Source organism: Lithobates pipiens, unplaced genomic scaffold (assembly GCF_037356315.1).
Source record: "Lithobates pipiens isolate NorthernLeopardFrog02 unplaced genomic scaffold, aLitPip1_a1.2 Scaffold_16, whole genome shotgun sequence".
Taxonomy (NCBI): Eukaryota; Metazoa; Chordata; class Amphibia; order Anura; family Ranidae; genus Lithobates; species Lithobates pipiens.
In genome coordinates, this window is record NW_027507748.1 from 7,714,800 (window position 1) to 7,734,713 (window position 19,914).

Below are 19,914 nucleotides of genomic sequence, written 5' to 3' on the forward strand. Positions count from 1 at the left end.
AGAAAGTATATAAATGTACATAAGATTTGGGAATTTATGATTTTTCTTTTTTTTTTTTTTTTCTTTTTTTCTTTTATTCACATCAATTGTCATTGAATGTGGTGGATCCTGATGAAGCTGTTATGGTGAAATGCGTTGCTTCATGACGCTTGCCTAAGATTGTGGCTTGGGATTTTACATTCTCAAGGAATCAACTTGATTACAAAAGATAATAGAGATACATTAAAGAAGAAGTAAACTCTGATGGGTTTACTTCCTCTTTGATTCCCTGCAAAGGTAAAGCATAATGGACTACTATGCATCGCATCGCATCGCATAGTAGTCCATTATGTGTCACTTACCTGACACAGGAGCCAGCGAAGTCACTGCTGTCCCCTGTAGTCTGGAGCATCCATCTTCTCGGTGGGTCTCGCCGCTGTCATTCGATGAAGCCGCGATGACGTCACTCCCGCGCATGCTCACAGGAGCCGCCACTCACAGCATATCGCCGTTGACAGTGGCGTGCTCAGTGCGCCTGCGCGCCGCTGTCTACGGCGCATGCGCCGTAGACAGTGGTGCCTGTCTTTTGGCAAATATCTCCTAAACTGTGTAGGTTTAAGAGATATTTCTTGGACCTGCAGGTAAGCCTTAATCTAGGCCTTTACCTGTAGGTCAAAGTGTGTTGTAAGGGTTTACAACCACTTTAATGTCAACTTTCCACCAAAGTAGTGACAGATGTCACATCATAGCTTGAGGATGTAAAATCCCAAATCAAAGTCCAAGAGACATAATTTCAGGGAAGCGTCATGAATCAACACGTTTCGCCATTTGGGAATTTATGATTTTTAATTTTTTTTGTTGTTTTATTCACATCAATTGTCAATTAAATGTGATGGATTCTGATGAAGCTGTTATGGTGAAAATGCGTTGTTTCATGACGCTTGCCTAAGATTGTGGCTTGGGATTTTACATCCTCAAGGAATCAACTTCATTACAAAAGATAATAGAGATACATTAATGTCAACTTTCTGCCAAAGTAGTGACAGATGTCACATCATAGCTTGAGGCTGTAAAATTCCAAATCAAAGTCCAAGAGACATAATCTTAGGGAAGCGTCATGATTCAACACGTTTCGCCATAACCGCTTCGTCAAAATCCACCGTATTCAATGACAATGTAACCAAAAAAAGTATATCAATTTATATACGATTTGGGAATTTGTTTTTTTTTTTTTAATTCACATTGTCATTGAATGCGGTGGATCCTGATGAAGCTGTTATGGTGAAATGCGTTGCTTCATGACGCTTGCCTAAGATTTTGGCTTGGTCTTAGGGATTTTACATCCTCAAGGAATCAACTTCATTACAAAAGATAATAGAGATACATTAATGTCAACTTTCCACTAAAGTAGTGACAGATATCACATCATAGCTTGAGGATGTAAAATCCCAAATCAAAGTCCAAGCGATATAATCTTAGGGAAGCGTCATGAATCAACACGTTTCGCCATAACAGCTTCATTGGGATCCATCGCAGTCAATGGCTACTGATCTAAAGAACAAAAAAAATCATACATTTGTAACTTTTATGTGCATTTATTTACTTTTTTTTGGGGGTTATTTACATTGTCATTAAATGTGGTGGATCCTGATGAAGCTGCTATTGCGAAACGCATTGATCCGATCAATGACTCTTGCCTAAGATCATGCGGCTTGGACTTGCATCGGTTTGGAATTTTATATCAAGCTATGATGTGATGGGTCACTACTTTGGTGGAAAGTTGACTTTGAGATAGCTCTTCTCTTTTGAAGTTTGATTGCTTTTCTCTTATGTTATTGTGGTATCTCCAGATCAGGTATCTTACCAACTATGTAACATGAAGGAGGGACAACATAGGGACATAGGAGGGACAGCATGGCTTGTTGTCCCTCCTTCATGTTACATAGTTGGTAAGGTTCAACCTGAGGGTGAGTGTCTACAATTATCCCTATCCCTGTATCATTTAAGGTACCCATATATCGCCGTCAATTTATGCAGCGCTCCACACGTACATCACACGCATGCGTCGGTCCGTACCCTCGAGGAGCCCACAATCCGAGGTCCCCAACTCACACCCATATACCAGGGCCGATTTTGTTTGGACAGAAGCCAATTAACCTACCAGCATGTGTTTGCAGTGTGGGAGGAAACCGGAGTACCCGGAGGAAACCCGCCTAGGGAGAACATGCAAACTCCAGGCAGGTAGCGTCGTGGTTGGGATTCGAACCAGTGACCCTTTCTAGTGCTAGGCGAGAGTGCTACCCATGTCTCTCCATGATTTTATTTTTTTGAGAAATAACTTTGAAAATTCCAGTTCCCCCCCCCCCCCCCCAGAGCATTTCTGCCCATCTTGAGTAAGGGCGGATGGTTCATGTAAGGGCAGCATGGTGGTGTAGTGGTGAGCACTCTCGCCTAGCAGTAAAAAGAGTCGCTGGTTCGAATCCCAACCATGACACTACCTTCCTGGAGTTTGCATGTTCTCCCTGCGCCTGCGTGGGTTTCCTCCGGGTACTCCGGTTTCCTCCCACACTCCAAAGACATGCAGGTAGGTTAATTGGCTTCTGTCCAAAATTGGCCCTAGTATATGAATGAGGACCTTGGATTGTGGCTCCTTGAGGGTAGGGATTGATGTGAGTGTGCAATGTACAGGGATAGGGTTAGGGACAATTGTAGACACTCACTCAGGATGGACTGGTGTCTTTATTCAACCTTACTAACTATAAAACTATGTAGCCTGGAGAGGCGTTTAGTGACAGAAAAAAGTTGGATGCCGGTAAAACAGGCATTTTTGAGCTCAATCATGCATGAGGCCTAAATCAAGACTCTTCTGTACAGGCTGCTGGAGGTTTCCTCAACTATCTAGCACAGTTTTCCTTGGCTTGGACTAGATTTTGGGGGGGGGGGGGGGGCTTGGGCTAGACGTTGGGGGCTTGGACTAGCTTTGCACCACCTCTGAAGACTTAGTAGGTGATGCACTGGGAGCTTTCTAATTTTTTTTATTGGTTGCTTCGCTCCTCTAAATTCCCATCACCTTGCTGCGGAAGGGGTCCTTCCTCTGGGAAGAGTGTCACAAAGGTGCGCACTCTGCACTTTTTCTGGCGATTAGAACTTTGAGTCGACCAGGCCTCAGTGTGCTCCTTTTCCTCCTCCTTCGAGTATTTTTCTGGATAAGTAAATTCAGTTGGCTCTCGAGAACTTCATTTTTTGCCCGGGTTGGTGGATCAGGAATCCTTGTGCAAAAAAGGTTGGTCCTTTCTGCCATCCTCTGCAGGATTCTTATAACGGATGCCAGCTTGTTGAGCTGGAGGCAGTCTTGGGCACATTGTTGGTGCTCGTCTAGGGGGTTCCTGAGGTTGATGGCCCAATAACTGTAGAGACTGACACTTGAATCCCGTTAGGAATTTTTATTTGGATTGAATGTTGAACAGAACTCCGTCTCTCAGTAGGGAATAGAGGGGATGGGTAGGAAAGCTCAGGTACTTTTGGAAACTGCTGACATTTGAAATATCTCTCTCTAGATCAGTGATTCTCAACCAAAGTTCAGTGGAACACCAGGGTTCCTCAAGAGGTTGGTAGAGGTTCCTTCAGCATTGGGCAATTTCTGCCTCTCAGATAAGTTCCCACTCACACCATTGATCTTTTTAGCTATTTGTAAGGAGGTAATTCTTCCCAATGACCACAAGTGTGAGGACCATTCTTCCCACTGACCATCACACTAATGTATCATGAGTTGTAGATTTCTATTGTATTGTATATTTTTAGCAGGGGTTCCCCGAGACTGGAGAACTATTTCAAGGGTTCCTCTGTGTTGAAAAGTAGTGATGGACGAACTTCCGATGGGACGTTTCGCGAACGCGGCCGATAGTTCGCGAACCGGAACGTTCGCGGCGGGCCCCATTGACTTCAATGGGAGGCGAACTTCGCAAACCTACAGGTCAAATTTGCAGCCACAAAATAATTAATAGCTGTGCAAACATAGTCCCACCACATGGCCAATGACATAACACATGTATGAGGTGAATCTGGGATCGACAACTACAAGCATTCTTTTTTTATATGGGAAATTGTTGTGACAATTCAGGACTGTGGAGCGCATGAAGGCAATGGAGGAGAGGGAAGGTCAGGGACCAGGGTAGGCAAAGAAGAGGGTGCAGGAGATGATCACCAGCAGCGTGACATACAGCAATGACACCTGCACCGTGATAGAGTCATCTGACAGCAGCACCGTGACAGAGAGCACTGACATCAGCAGCGTGACATACAGCAATAACACCTGCACCGTGATAGTCATCTGACACCAGCACCGTGATAGTCATCTGACACCAGCACCGTAATAGAGAGCACTGACATCAGCAGAGTGACATACAGCAATGACACCTGCACCGTGATAGAGTCATCTGACAACAGCACCGTGATGTTAAGCACTGACAGCAGGACTGTGACAGAGCACTGACATCAGCACCATGACATAAAGCACTCACACCAGCACCGTGATATACAGCACTGACAGCAGCACCGTGATAGAGAGCACTGACATCAGCAGCGTGACATACAGCAATGACACCTGCACCGTGATAGTCATCTGACAACAGCACCGTGATAGAGAGCACTGACATCAGCAGCGTGACATAAAGCACTCACACTAGCACCGTGATATACAGCACTGACAGCAGCACCGTGACAGAGAGCACTGACATCAGCAGCGTGACATAAAGCACTCACACCAGCACCGTCATATACAGCACTGACAGCAGCACCGTGATAGAGAGCACTGACAGCAGCAGCGTGACATAAAGCACTCACACCAGCACCATGACATACAGCACTGATAGCAGCACCATGGCAGAGAGCACTGACATCAGCACCGTGATATACAGCACTGACACCTGCACCGTAAGCAGCCCCAGGAGGAAGTCAGCATAGCACAGGGATGGTGGGAGCCCCTCATAATGAGCATGGCAAAGGGATGGTGGGAGCCCCTCATAATAAGCAGCCCCAGGAGGATGTTAGCATAGCACAGGGATGGTGGGAGCCCCTCATAATAAGCAGCCCCAGGAGTAAGTCAGCACAGCACAGGGATGGTGGGAGCCCCTCATAATGAGCATAGCACAGGGATGGTGGGAGCACCTCAAAATATGCACAGCAGAGGTACAGCCCCAGGAGGAAGTCAGCACAGCACAGGGATGGTGGGAGCCCCTCATAATGAGCATAGCACAGGGATGGTGGGAGCACCTCAAAATATGCACAGCAGAGGTACAGCCCCAGGAGGATGTCAGCACAGCACAGGGATGGTGGGAGCCCCTCGTAAGAAGCAGCCCCCAGTAGAAATATGACACCGCTCAACCTCTTCAAGGAGGAGGGTACAGGCATATAGTACGGTGTGCTTTTTTTGGACAAGGAAGTGAGCCAAATGAAGAAAGAAGGTCTCTGTGCTCGATTAAAAAAATTGTTTATAGACATATACATGGTCTACTGGTCACATGTGTTGAATTCCTCCGAGATCCATGCCTCATTCATTTTTAGAAATGTGAGGTAGTTAACACTGTCGTGAGCTAGGCGAGTACCCTTATCGGTCACGATCCCCCCCTGCTGCGCTGAACGTCCTTCCGGACAGGACACTGAATGAGGGGCAAGCCAACCGTTCCATTGCAAATTGGGCAAGCTCTGGCCAGAGGTCCAGCCTGCCCACCCAGTAGTCCAGGGGTTCATCACTCCTCAGAGCGTCCACATTGGCCGTTAACCCGATGTAGTCGGACACCTGACGGTCTAGGCTTTCCCTGATGCTGGATCCGGATGACACCTGTGGATGGGTCGGCTGAAAGAATGACCTCATATCCGAAGTCACCAACACATCTTCAAACCAGCCTCTTCTTGCAGGCGCTGTTGGATTGGTACCCGCAACTCCTTCTCTGGGAGTGGGAATTGCTCCTCTGCCAGCGCACGCAAAAGTAGAATGCAGCATTTCTCGAAGCAAGGCCTGGAAGTGCTGCATTCTGACAGCCCTCTGCGACGGCGGTAACATTTCCGCCATTTTGTGTTTGTACCGGGGGTCTAAGTACGTTGCCACCCAGTACTGGTCCTTGACCCTTATGCTTTTTATACGGGGGTCCCTATTAAAACACTGGAGCATGAAGGCCCCCATTTGCACTAAAGTGGAAGCGGTGTGGTGGCCTGACTCCTGCTCATCATCCAGGATAATGTCGTCCTCTTCATTCTCCTCTCCCCATCCACGCACAACAGGGATCCCAGAAAGGTTTAAAGCATGCTCTTCTTGCTCCTCCTCATCCGCCCCGGCACCATCCTCCTCTGACTCCTCTTCAGACTCCTGTTGTTGACTTGTCTCAGATAGAGTAGCCCCCCCTGGGAATTCATCCAGCATTGCGACCTCCTCATCTTCCCGCTCCTGCTCCTCCACAGCTTGATCAATGACCCGACGCAATGCACGCTCCATAAAGAAGGCATAAGGTACCATGACACTGATGGCGCCATGGCTGCGACTGACCAGTTTGGTGATCTCCTCAAATGGGCGCAGAAGTCTGCATGCGTCGCGCATGAGCAGCCACTGGCGTGGTGGAAAAAACCCAAGCTCCCCAGAACCTGTCCTGCCGCAGAGTTCATACAGGTAGACGTTAACTGCACGTTTCTGCTGGAGCAGCCTATCAAGCATATAGAAGGTTGAGTTCCATTGCGTCGAGCAATCGCAAATAAGACGTCTGACCGGCAGATTGTGTCACCGCTGAATGTCAGCAAGGCGAGCCATGGCCGTGTAAGATCTTCTAAAATGGGCCGAGATTTTCCTTGCCTGCCACAAGATGTCCTGGACCCCAGGGTATTTGACAACGAATCGCTGCACGACCAAATTTAAGACGCGTGCCATGCATGGCACGTGCGTGATTTTGCCCCGTTTCAATGCGCTAAGCAGATTGGCACCGTTGTCACACACCACTTTACCAACTGTCAAATTGAGCGGTGTTAGCCACTGATCTGCCTGTGAACGCAAAGCTGAAAGGAGTGCCGGGCCAGTGTGGCTCTTGGCTTCCAGGCACAACAGACACAGCACGGCATGGCAAGGTCTCAACTGGCATGTCGAATAGGTTCTGAGGAGCTTGGGCGGCGCAGCGGAAGAGACGCTAGCAGCGGAAAAGGAGGAGTCAGCTGAGGAGGAGAGGGAGGAGGATGGAGTAGGAGGAGGAGGAGAAGAAGAAGAGTCAGGCCTGCATGCAATCTGTGGCGGTAAAACCAAATCTACACGGGTGCCACGGGTTACATGCTTGACGGCCGTCAGAAGGTTCACCCAGTGGGCAGTAAAAGTGATATACCTTCCTTGCTCGTGTTTGCTAGACCACGTGTCTGTGGTCAGATGTATCTTGGCACCGACACTGTGTGCCAGAGATACATTCACTTGCCGCTGAACATGTCCATATAGCTCTGGGATGCCCTTCTCTGAGAAATACTTCCTTCCTGGGACCTTCCATTGTGGTGTTCCAATGGCCACAAATTTGCGAAAGGCCTCCGAGTCCATCAGTTTATATGGCAGTAGTTGGCGGGCTATGAGTTCTGACAAGCCAGCCGTCAACCATTGGGCAAGAGGGTTATCCGGCGTCATCATTTTTTTTACGATCGAACATTAGGCCCACGGAAGCCTGCCTTTTTGCAGAAAAATGTGAGCTTGGCGTGATGGAAGGTGGAGTGGAGGACAATTGTGAGGAGAGAGGAGAAGGAAAAGTAGACGACGAGGCTGGACGGTGAGAGCCTGGAGTGTGGCTTTGTGTGTTCCGTTGCTCCCACTGGGCTCGGTGATGGCTGCTCATGTGCCTTCTTAAGGCGGTCATCCCTAGGTGAATGTTGGGCTTACCGCGACTAATGCGTTGACTGCAAAGATTGCAGATGGCAACGCTGTTGTCAGCAGCGGACACGTTAAAAAAAGCCCACACTGCGGAGCCATGTACCGGTGTCCTGGGAGCGCCAGATGTGACCGTACATGGTCGATGACTCGCTCCTGATACATTTGCAGTCTGCTTTGTCCTTCCTGTGCAATCTAAGTTATTCCTGCTTCTCCTCCCTATCTGCTGGTCCATATCTCCCTCTGAACTCCCCTCCTCTTCCTCTCTTGTGGGCACCCACGTGACATCACTAGACACGTCATCATCAACGTCACCTTCCCCACCGCTATAAGTAGAGATCTCGGAGTAGGCAGCAACACCTGTCGTCAGACTGCTGAGTAGCGGTTGTTGCTACCTCCACTTCCTGATCCAATACCAAGAGTGGCTGCGCATCAGAAATGTCCTCTTGATATGGATCGGAAAATAATTCCTGTGACTCAAGCGGAAGGTATGTGGTGGTGGTGGTGTTGTTGGTGGTAGTGTCTTTGGGGGTGCACATAGCAGAGAGTGAAGAAGAGGGTGCAGATCGAGAGGATGATGAGGGTGCAAAAGAGTAAGGCTGAGTGAGCCATTCAACCAAGTCTGGTGCATCCTTTAAAGTAATTGAACGCACCTTCTGCAACTTCCCACTTTGGCTCAAGCCTGTTGCTCCTGCCCTACCCCTACCACCCCTGCGGAAGGGCCTGCCTCTTCCTCTGCCTGTCATTTTTTTAAATGACCCTGTGACAAAACTCTTAGTCCCTATACTGATAAAGGACTGCTGCAGTATAGCGCAGCGGTCAGCAGTAGTGCACCTCAACCCTATGTATTGTGGACCTATACCAGTCCTTATAAGGACTTTTGTGGACCAAGTAGGTTGTGTGTGAGTGATTACCTCAACCCTATGTATTGTGGACCGATACCAGTCCTTATAGAATAGCAGACTGTACCTCACTCAACCCTATGTACTGTAGCACCCTAGACAGACCAAGTTACCAGTCCTGATAAAGAGCTTTGTGGAACAAGTGAGTTGTGAATGATTAGCAGACTGCAGCAGAAGGGCAGCAGTCAAGTATAATATTCTTTCTATATTTGGAAGAAAGAATATTATACGTGTACAAGCCTATTACCATACCACTGATACCAGTCCTGAAAAGAACCTTTGTGCAACTAATAGTAACAGCTACTGATTAAACTGACCCTCACTGCCTCACACACTGCTTCCTGCCTGTCCCTATACAAACTGACAAAACAGAGGCTACTGGAACAATAACTGGAATAGCACTTTTGTGGACCTGATAGTAACAGTACTAACAGCTAATGATGATGACTAAACTGGCTGTCCCTGCAGCACACAGCGTCCTTTCCCTTTCTCTAAACTGACAAAAGACACTCAGGCTGCTGCAACAATCAGTAGCACAGCAAACCTATATACACCTAACACCTATACCAGTCCTGAAAAGAACTTTTGTGTACCAAATAGCTAGCAACAAAAAACGGTGGCGAAGTGCGTGCTCCTAACTAGGAAGAGCTGGGCCCATAGAGGCTGATGTGATCTTCTAGTTATTTTCTGCTCCTAAATCATTTCTCTTGTTTTTTTTTTTTTGTTTTTGTTTTTCAGTGGTCAAGCGAGGTAATGCAGAAAATGTTATGTTGAAGGTGGTGAGAAAGGTGGACCCCCCCGAGGACGGTGAGTATGTTGTGTATATCTCTATGAACAAGGCAATCCGCAGCGCATGTACAGATGTGTAGAACACATGGGAGGAAGTGTCGGGAAGGCGTGGCTTCTATTGGGTGAGGGGCTCGGAGTCACCTGAGATATGATGGGCTATTGGTCCTCATGACGTCCACCTCACCCTGTCTGATGTGTGCAAAATGATCGAACGTTTCATGTTGCCCTGTATGTATAGGTGCATGGCATTTTTATAGTATTTACCCATCAAGTGGTTGTAAAGTCTAGTGTGTGTTAAAAAAAAAAAAAGTTATACTTCCCTCCTGTGCAAGGGTTTTGCACAGAGTGGCTCTGATTCTCCTTTTCTGGGTTCCCACAGTGGCGCTACTGGCTCCTCCCCTGCCCCGACGGAGAAGCGCTTTCCACAGGGACACCCGTGTCCTGCTGCTGCGTCCATTGACACAGAAGGCATGACTCGCCCTCGACTCCCGCGTCATTGGATTTGATTGGCAGCAGCGGGAGCCAATGGCTCCTGCAGCCATCAATCTAACCAGTCAGGACACGAGACACGGCTGGAGCTGGTGTGCCTGTCGCTGGAATGATCAGGTTCACGTAAGTAAAAGGCGGGCTCTGGGGTTCTTTTCATTTTCAATGCATAAAATGTATTAAGGTGAAAAACCTTGAGGGTAATAATAAAATAAAATGTAAAAAAAAGGATATGGATCCTTGGCCTACGACTTGCCAACGCTCATAGGGGAAGGTACCTAGACATTGCAGCAGAAGACACACAGGGATGGCCTGTAAGGTTGGACCCTGTGGACTGGAACCCTTTGCAATGATCTATTGCCTGGTGGACCAGTAGGGTGCTGTACAGGTCCAGGGCAGTGATCCCCAGCTGGGGAGTCAAGTCCCTGAAGACCCTTGTGGCAAACCCTGGTTTTATGGGTGCTTGCTCCTCCCTCGAATAACAGTGCAGTATGGAGTAGTGGAATAAATGTCACATGACCAGCATATGTAACGAAGCAAATAAGGTAATTAGAAGTATTTTATTACTCTAGCTCAGAGGTCTCCAAACTTACTAAACAAAGGGCCAATTTACTGTCCTTCAGACTTTAGGGGGCCAAAATCAGTAGGATAAAACAATCCCACATGATTGGTGTCAGTGGGAAGAATAGTCCTCCTAATTGGTATCACTAGGGGAAATTGTGCCCCATCATTGTTGTCATTGGGCCCCATTGTTAGGGTCATTGGGAGGAATTTATACCCTTCATTGGTGTCTGTCAATAATATAATGCCCCAAGGAAAAATTTCCTTAAGAATGAATAGCCCATACAGAATGTGTAATGAGGCACCTCGGATGAGTGAAGACATGCCAGATGATAGTGGAAAGGAAAAATCTTCCACCTTTACCCCCAGCACATAGAGCCCCTTACCCCAATATGTTGACCAGCCAGAAAATAAGAGTGCTCAAATGGCCCAAAGGCAACATCAGACTTCAACCATGTCCTATCATGATTATAAACTGCAGATGCTCTTCCCCCACAAAGGGTCTTTCCAAGCCATGTTTCTGGCCACTAAAGCATATAAATCAATGGGAGAAACAAAACTGCCTCGTGGTGTAGTAGTAAAACCACTTCAACATTTATTAAAAACTCCATGTACTCACATTATTCATAATATAACAGGCATGAAAATTTCAAGCCAACAAGATGGCCGTGGACCTTGTACGCGATGACATCACGTGTCGGAGCTCCACCCAATGCGTTTTGTCATCATTGGGTGTCTAAAAGGGAAGCGTCGGCTTATGCGGCTCCTGTTCCCTCCATAGCCGCCTGCCTCCTCCACTACTGGCGCTGGCTTCATGCGCTCTGATGCTGTTGGATGGTGCGTCCTTGATCGCAATCTGGACTTTCCATCCCAGAGCAATGGGCATGTGCTTCCCGGCCACATCAGAGTGCTCCATGGGTTGAGCACCCTTTCCCTAGTGGTCACCTTGTTTCTGTGCAGATCTGATTGCCTCCACCTGACGCTCCTTTATGGTGGAGGTCACCAATCCTCCGTTGTGACAAGGGAGGAATTCTCATTTTGCAGTCACCGAGTTTCAGCAGCAGCTTTCCATACTACATGCTGGTTTGGACCACCTTGGTCAATGGATACATTTCCCTTCTCCTATCTTTACTGCAGAGGAAGAACCAGTGGAGGACAAGGCAGAGAAACAAGTCTATTTCAGTAGAAGGAAAAGCAGAAGTATCTTCCCCAGAGGGCTATACTCCTTCAGATCCCTAGGGTTGGAGTTGCCTCATACTCGAAAAAAAGACCTATGAAGTTCCTCACAGATGTTGTCCTGACTAAGTCCCTGCTTCCTGAGTCCTTCACTTCAAAGGTTACAGGATTGTGATCACAGTATCCCAATCCTTCCCTGCGCTTCTTCATTTTAAATGTTTTGTACCTGGGCTCAGCTCACCCTAACAAGGTGTTCATTCCTCCATAAAAGATTCACTCAGCAATACCCCAGGGAAAGTGAATTCACAATGAAATGGAGTATGCCTTTGGGGGATCTGACATTCTTATATCATCAAGACCCTCATGTGCCCAGTGAATGAGATCCCAGTATTTAGGGATGCCTTGAAAACATCTGGTGGCTAGACGCGCTGTTGGGAGCAGCTTTACAAGCAGCAATTGAAGCACGACGAGCGTGACGATACAGAATTGAATGGAAACCTGGTGGCTTTTCCATCTATTCTTAGTTTTTCAGTGGAGGCCTTTAAAGTGTTGCATACAGCAGCTTTTGCATCTCGGGGTCTTATGTGTACACATAGACAGGATCTTTTAGCTGAAGTGGTGTTCAGCCTGCAAGAAACATCTGGAACTTACCTTTTCAAGAGGAATGTTTATTTGGTCCTGCTTGGATGTCTTCACCCACAAGGTGACGGAGTTTATCGCTTTAATTAAAAAAAAGGCTAAGCCTATGATTCAAAAAGCTGTTGCTCCTTCTGCTTTGAAAGGCATTGTGATGGAACCCGGACACCCTGACTGGGCATCTCCGCCAAGATGTTGCTTCTCAAGCGCTGGAACACGAGATCAGTAAATCTGGCTATAGTTACCCCAAGAACTTGGCAACGCCAGTTTTGGAGTAAACCAGAATAAGAGCGGTTTATTTGAACAAGAATACAGGCTTTTATACACTTGAGAAGGTCACTTACCACGTTACCAATGACCCAAAGATTTACCCAATGGTTTAGCCAACGAGGTACTGCTAACTCTTGGCTAATCCAATCAAAGAGGATCCATAATTCCTGAATGGCTCAGTGCCCATCCAGACTATTCAGAGATTTAATTGCAGGTCAGACTTGCTGTCATCGAGCTTCCGAGTACAATACACACTATCATAAGTATAAACACCGCAAACCTTCATACAATAGCAGGAGACCCACTTACAATAAACACATTATGGCAGGGGGCCTCAGACAGGTGGCTTGCCGATACCATCAGCTAGGAGTCCCATCATGGCCTTTTTAATGTCCTTTTGCATTACAGAATAGACAATTTTCCTAAATACTTGTAGCTCCCTCAAATGCCAGGGCCCATAGTTAGTTACGCAAGAGGCTAGCATTCAGTCCTCTCCAAAAGCCTCTGTCCTATGTGAGTCTATCCTAACCATACATTTCACCAGTCTAGGGCCTCGCCTTCCAGACCCAAACGCCAGTCCCAGTTCCGTAGGAAACCATGGGCTCCAAAGCCTGGGAACAAGCCCTCTTCACAATGAAGGGATACCCTTTTCACCCCTTTGCAAGCCTTCACAGAGGTTTGGCAGGGGGTTGTTGTGGACAAGTGGGTCCACAATTTAGTGGATAGTGGCTACTAGCTGAAATTGCAGAGACTTCTCCCTCCGTGCCTTCGAATGTTTCTTTAAATCCTCAAAGATGATTTGCATTCTTACAGTGCCTTGAAAAAGTATTCATACCCCTTGAAATTTTCCACACTTTGTCATGTTACAACCAAAAAACGTAAATGTATTTTATTGGGATTTCATGTGATAGACCAACACAAAGTGTCTCGTAATTGTGAAGTGGAAGGAAAATGGTAAATGGGTTTTTTACAAATATGTGAAAAGTGCGGTGTGCATTTGTATTCAGCAGCCCTCCCCCACTCGAGTGAATACTTTGTAGAACCACCTTTCACTGCAATTACAGCTGCAAGTCTTTTTGGGTATGTCTCCACCAGCTTCAGCTCTGGCTGTATGTTTCGGGTTGTTGTCCTGCTGGAAGGTGAACCTTCGCCTCGGTCTCAAGTCTTTTGCAGAATCTAACAGATTTTCTTCTAAGATTGTCCTGTATTTTGATCCGTCCAGCTTCCCTGTCACTGCTGAAGAAAAGCATCCCTGCAACATGATGCTGCCACCACCATGTTTCACGGTGGGGATGGTGTGTTCAGGGTGATGTGCAGTGCTAGTTTTTCACCACACATCGCTTTTTTTTTAGCCCAAAAGGTACATTTTGGTTGGTCTCATCTGACCAGATCACCTTCTTCCACGTGTTTGCTGTGTCCTCCACATGGCTTCTCACAAACTACAAATGGGCCTTCTTATGGCTTGCTTTCACCAATGTCTTTTCTTGTCACTCTTCCATAGAGTGGAGTGCACGACTAATAGAGCTGTGGATCTCTGCAGCTCCTCCAGAGTTACCATGAGCCTCTTGGCTCTTCTCTGATGAATGCTCTCCTTGCCGGGCTGGTCAGTTTAGGTGGACGGCTATGTCTTTGTAGGTTTGCAGTTGTGCCATACACTTTCCATTTTCCGATGATGGATTGAACAGAGCTCCGTGAGATGGTCAAAGCTTGGGATATTTTTTTTTTTATAACCTAACCCTGCTTTATACTTCTCTACAACTTTATCCCTGACCTGTCTGGTGTGTTCCGTGGCCTTCATGATGCTGTTTTTTTGTTTGTAAGGTTCTCTAACAAATCAGGGCTTCACAGAACAGCTGTATTTATACAGAGATTAGATTACACACAGGTGGACTGCATTTACTAATTGGGTGACTTCTGAAGGCAATTGGTTCCACTAGATTTTAGTTAGGGGTATCAGAGTAAAGGGGTCTGAATGCAAATGCCCCCCACACTTTTTTAGATATTTATTTGTAAAAAAAAAAATTGAAAACCATTTATCATTTTCCTTTCACTTCACAATTATGTGCCACTTTGTGTTGGTCTATGACAAAAAATCCCAATAAAATACATTTTACGTTTTTGGTTGCCAATATGTGGAAAATGTCAAGAGGTATGAATTCTTTTTCAAGGCAATGTATAATCTCATGATCCTCTTCTATCTCAAGGAGTGATCACTCCAGTTCCAGAGGATGAAGGGTTTCACGGTTCTGAAACCAAATAGTGATGTTCATCCCATCTTGGAGCTTTAGAGATATAACGAGATTTCTCTGCTAATATAGATGCCCCACATGGAATCAATGGCAGTCTGTGGTGATCTCTTTTCAACAGGTAGTCGCCTGACATTGGTGGATTTCAAAAATGCTTTCTTGCATGTTCTAATGTTTTCCACAAGTCCTGCAATTGCAGTGGTGGATTGCCTCTTTGTGACCCGGCTCTCAGGGTGTTCAGCAGGGTTTTGGCCTGTTTCTCGGGCTACTGCATGCCCAAGTTATTCCTGATATAGGATACTTGGACAATTTTGGAAGGAATAGTCTGCTTCTCTGCTGCAGAGTGTTGTGTTTCACATGATGCACACTTGGGACCCTGGTTTTTTTCATGACGATTGGATTGGACGATTGAGGTTGGTTGCCTCCTTCGAGACAGTGCCCTTTGCACCCATGTTTATTCCAGGTCCCACCAATGGAATGTATTGGCTGTATGGAACAGGAGAATGCTTTGGGACTCCTCTCTGTTAAAAACCTAACAATACTGTTATTGGACTAGTGGATTTCCAAACGGATGCTGGAGATGAGAAAATCTTTCCTCCCTTTATCCTGTAGTGTTTTAATTTCAGGCACCAGCCTGAAAGGCTGGGGTGGAGTTCTGCACAATCTCTAGGTCCAGGAAATAATCCTGGATCTCCATATTACTGCACTGTCTACCATCCATACTACTTGGACCTTCTGGTTTCCAAGTTCAGTGCAAAGCTGGGCAGATTCATCCCCAGGGATCCTCAAGTGCTGTGGTGGATGCTCTGGGGACACCAGGGAACCAGTTCTCTCCCCAATTTTTCTTTCAGCCATTTATAGTTTTATACCTAGTCTCCTTCGCAGGATTAGAGTAGAAGGAATTCTGGTGACAGCTTTGGATTTTCCAGATTGACCCGACCTTCTGTCTCATGCTCCAATCTTCCTTCCTTTTTTAGTCATTGGCTTAATGGCATGGCGGTTACAGACAGGGTCTTGAGACACAAGGGAGTTTGATTCTTCCATTCCACTTTGGTGAAAAATAGGGATCTAAACACACCCTGATGTCTGTCCTTCGATATACAGAAGAAGACTGAGGAGCAAAGATTCCCCAGTTCCCTTTTCTGCAGCCTCAGCTGCACTGGACAGTGAATGGTTGGGAAGTGCTCTGTGCTGAGCGGCTTCCTGTTTACAAACTGTGCTTCAGTCATAAAAAAACCTAGTCAGTGATAAGTATTGATCGTTGACTGTGTTCATTCAGAAAAGGAAGGGGTCGGTAAATTGCACTGGCCCCTTCCTGCTCTCTGCCCTGAAATCATCCCCCGCAGCAGCTGATGGGAGTGGTGAGAAGGAGAACCCTGGCAGCACTGTGGGGAATGGGCAAGGGAGCACATGGGGGGGGGGGGCAGCTAACACCAGAAAGAGGAACCTGGAGAGGTGGGGTGGCATTGAGTATTTTCTTCCCTACAGCAGCTGAATGTTGGTGGGAGGAAGAGGAGGAGAAGCTGGCATTGTTGGCTTTCAGCTGCTGCAGGGAGGAAAGTACAGGTATCATCGGTTCTAGGGATGCACCGAAATTTCGGCCGCCGAAACATATCGGCCGAAAATGCCCCTTTCGGCAAATTGCCGAAAGAGAAAAACGGCCGATAATGGAGCCGAAAATGGGGCATGGCCTGTGTGGGGGCGTGGCTCCACCCCCGCCCCTGGTACCGCCCATCATGGGGGGTGTCCTGTAGCGGAGGAGAGCCACATCACATCAGAATATCACGGCTTTCATTTCAATGTGTGCCCCCATACTGCAGCCAGCCTGTGAAGGGGAGAGGAGAGCGGCGTCCGCTGCCTGTGTGGTCACAGCGCTGGGAACATCACAGCTTTCATTTCAATAGCTGTGTGTTCCCGGCCGCGCCGTCACACACAGCCCCTCCCCCTTGTCCGGGCACTTTGATAGACAGATCACCCGCAGGATTGGACGGATGATCTGTCTATCAAAGTGCCCGGACAAGGGGGAGGGGCTGTGTGTGACGGCTCGGCCGGGAACACACAGCTATTGAAATGAAAGCTGTGATGTTCCCAGCGCTGTGACCACACAGGCAGCGGACGCCGCTCTCCTCTCCCCTTCACAGGCTGCCTGCAGTATGGGGGCACACTCTGGCTGCAGTATAGGGGCGCAGTATGTGGGGACACTCTGGCTGCAGAATGGGGGCACACTCTGGCTGCAGAATGGGGGCACACTCTGGCTGCAGAATGGGGGCACACTCTGGCTGCAGAATGGGGGCACACTCTGGCTGCAGAATGGGGGCACACTCTGGCTGCAGAATGGGGGCTCAGTATGCGGGCACACTCTGGCTGCAGAATGGGGGCGCAGTATGCGGGCACACTCTGGCTGCAGTATGGGGGCGCACTCTGGCTGCAGTATGGGGGCGCACTCTGGCTGCAGTATGGGGGCGCACTCTGGCTGCAGTATGGGGGCACACTCTGGCTGCAGTATGGGGGCACACTCTGGCTGCAGTATGGGGGCACACTCTGGCTGCAGTATGGGGGCACACTCTGGCTGCAGTATGGGGGCACACTCTGGCTGCAGTATGGGGGCACACTCTGGCTGCAGTATGGGGGCACACTCTGGCTGCAGTATGCGGGCACACCTCCTGTACCACATCCTCTGTCTCTGACGTTCTCCTGTACCATGTCGCCAGTCCATGACCGTCTCCTGTACCATGTCGACAGTCCATGACCGTCTCCTGTACCATGTCGACAGTCCCTGACCGTCTCCTGTACCATGTCGCCAGTCCCTGACCATCTCCTGTATAAAATTTTTTTTCTTTAAATATGTTTCGGTATCGGTGCTGTTTCGGTATCGGTTTCGGTTTTCGGCCTAGTGTATTTTTCATTTTCGGTATCGGTTTCGGCACCAAAAAACCCATTCGGTGCACCCCTAATCGGTTCCTCTATCCACCACCCCTATTCTCCATGCTGTGAGGTCAGCAACCAAGGGAAGTGATCTACTAGTCCCTTTTCCAACCCCTTCTTTAGTCCTTTCTCAAAAAGGTTTTATTTCCACTTCCGCTCACAGAGTTCCAGAATTTGCTGCTCTTTCCTGTGGCAAAATGTTCCTGCTACCTCTCCATGACAGGTTGGTTTTTCAGCCACAGCCATCATTTTTCCCTAAGGTGGGTCTTTTCATTCCATCTCAACCAGGACATTGTTTTGCCTTCTTTCTGTCCTAAACCATGGACACCAGGTGACATGGTTCTTCACACGGCTGGTGGGCGTCTGTACATAGCTTCCTGAGAACATCTCAGCACCCGGCCTCAGTACTCCTCTCAAGAGCCCTTGGTGCTTTTGCAAGCAATAGGCTGGTTCTTGGGAGCAAATTTAAAAAATGCCTTGATGGGAGGGTGAAGTGGTGGGCATTCATAGGTGGGATGTGTTGGCATACAGAGCCGCTCGGTTACCATCCACATGTGATGCTGAGCCTCCATGATTAAAAACAGGTCACCTGTCCATCTGGTAGTTTAATAAATTCCCCCAAAGATCTGTTACCCCATAAGGGGTTATTTGGAGATGGCCATAACGGCTCATCCTTTCTCCGTTGGGAACAAAGGTGGAATATTTTCCCAGGTAGTGCCATGACTGATCCCACCTTTCTTCCCAGAACCCCCTCTCCTATACACCATATTTTGCAGGGTTTCTTGTGAGGTGGCAACCACTGCCTCCAACAAAGTAGTGGCATTGGGAGACTGGGGAAAAAATGGCCAGTGCAGGAAAGATAATTGTGAGGCAAAAAAAGTAGGAACACAAGTCCGTAAGGGCCATTCCCCCTTTGTGACGGGTAACTTCAGGCTCGCCAGAGGTATCCTGAGGGCTCGTGATCCCCACAAAAAACTAACAATAATAGAGTCAATATGTTTGAAAATCCTCATAGTCGCAAACACCGGGGAATTGGAGGGGATGTACAGAAATTTGGGGAGAAAAATCATCTTAACTACTTAAAGACCGCCTCATATAAATGTACGTCCTCTTTTTGAAGAGGGATATCTCGGTAACGGAGGCAGCTGCTGCCACAACCGAGATATCCCTCTTTACAGGAGGACGGTCCTGTGTACCATAACGGTGGTCTCCGCGGCAGGTTCGCTGCGAGACCACAGTTATCGGCGGAGGGAGAGGTGCCACCCTCCTCCCGCCGCTTACCGGAGCCGTCCGTAGTGGCGGAGGCGATTGGCTCCTCTTCCTAGCTGAGTATGGAGACAAGTGAGGCTAAGATGGCCCTCACTCATCTCTATACCATAGGAGGGCGGAAGCGACATCAAAACGTCACCCATACCTCTTAAAGGTATATTTTTTTCAATGTAATTTTTTAAAATGACTTTTTTATTTTAAGTCCAAATATGAGATCTGAGGACTTTTTGACCCCCCCCCCCCCCCCGATCTCATATTTAAGAGGACCTGTCATGTTTTTTCTATTACAAGGGATGTTACATTCCTCGTAATAGGAATAAAAGTGATCCATTAATTTTTTTTTTTTAAAGTGTAAAAATAAATAAAATCAAAATAAAATAACCCCCCCCCCCCCCCCCCCCGGTCCCGATGAGCAGCGCCCCGCATACGGAAACGGCGGACAAACCGCACATGTGAGGTATCGCCGCGATCAGTAGAGCGAGAGCAATAATTCTAGCCCTAGACCTCCTCTGTAACGCAAAACATGCAACCTGTAGAATTTTTTAAATGTAGATTATGGAGATTTTTGAGGGTGAAAGTTTGATGCCATTCCACAAGCGGGCGCAATTTTGAAGCGTGACATGTTGGGTATCAATTTACTCGGCGTAACATTATCTTTCACAATATAAAAAAAATTGGGCTAATTTTACTGTTTTATTTTTATTCAAAAAAGTGAGTGCTTGTAAGATCACTGCGCAAATACGGTGTGGAAAAAAGTATTGCAATGACCGCCATTTTATTCTCTAGGGTGTTA

General features: G+C 47.6%; 1 protein-coding gene across 4 annotated transcripts in view; it reads left to right on the forward strand.

The window, feature by feature from the left end:
- LOC143981573 (uncharacterized) overlaps window positions 1-19,914 on the forward strand; it is a 96,195-nt gene that overhangs the window by 59,448 nt on the left and 16,833 nt on the right. For all 4 annotated transcript variants that reach the window (XM_077479536.1, XM_077479537.1, XM_077479538.1 and 1 more), the window contains one exon: window positions 9,502-9,570. In XM_077479536.1, coding sequence (XP_077335662.1) covers window positions 9,502-9,570 — 69 coding nt within the window. The remainder of the gene's footprint in view (window positions 1-9,501; window positions 9,571-19,914) is intronic.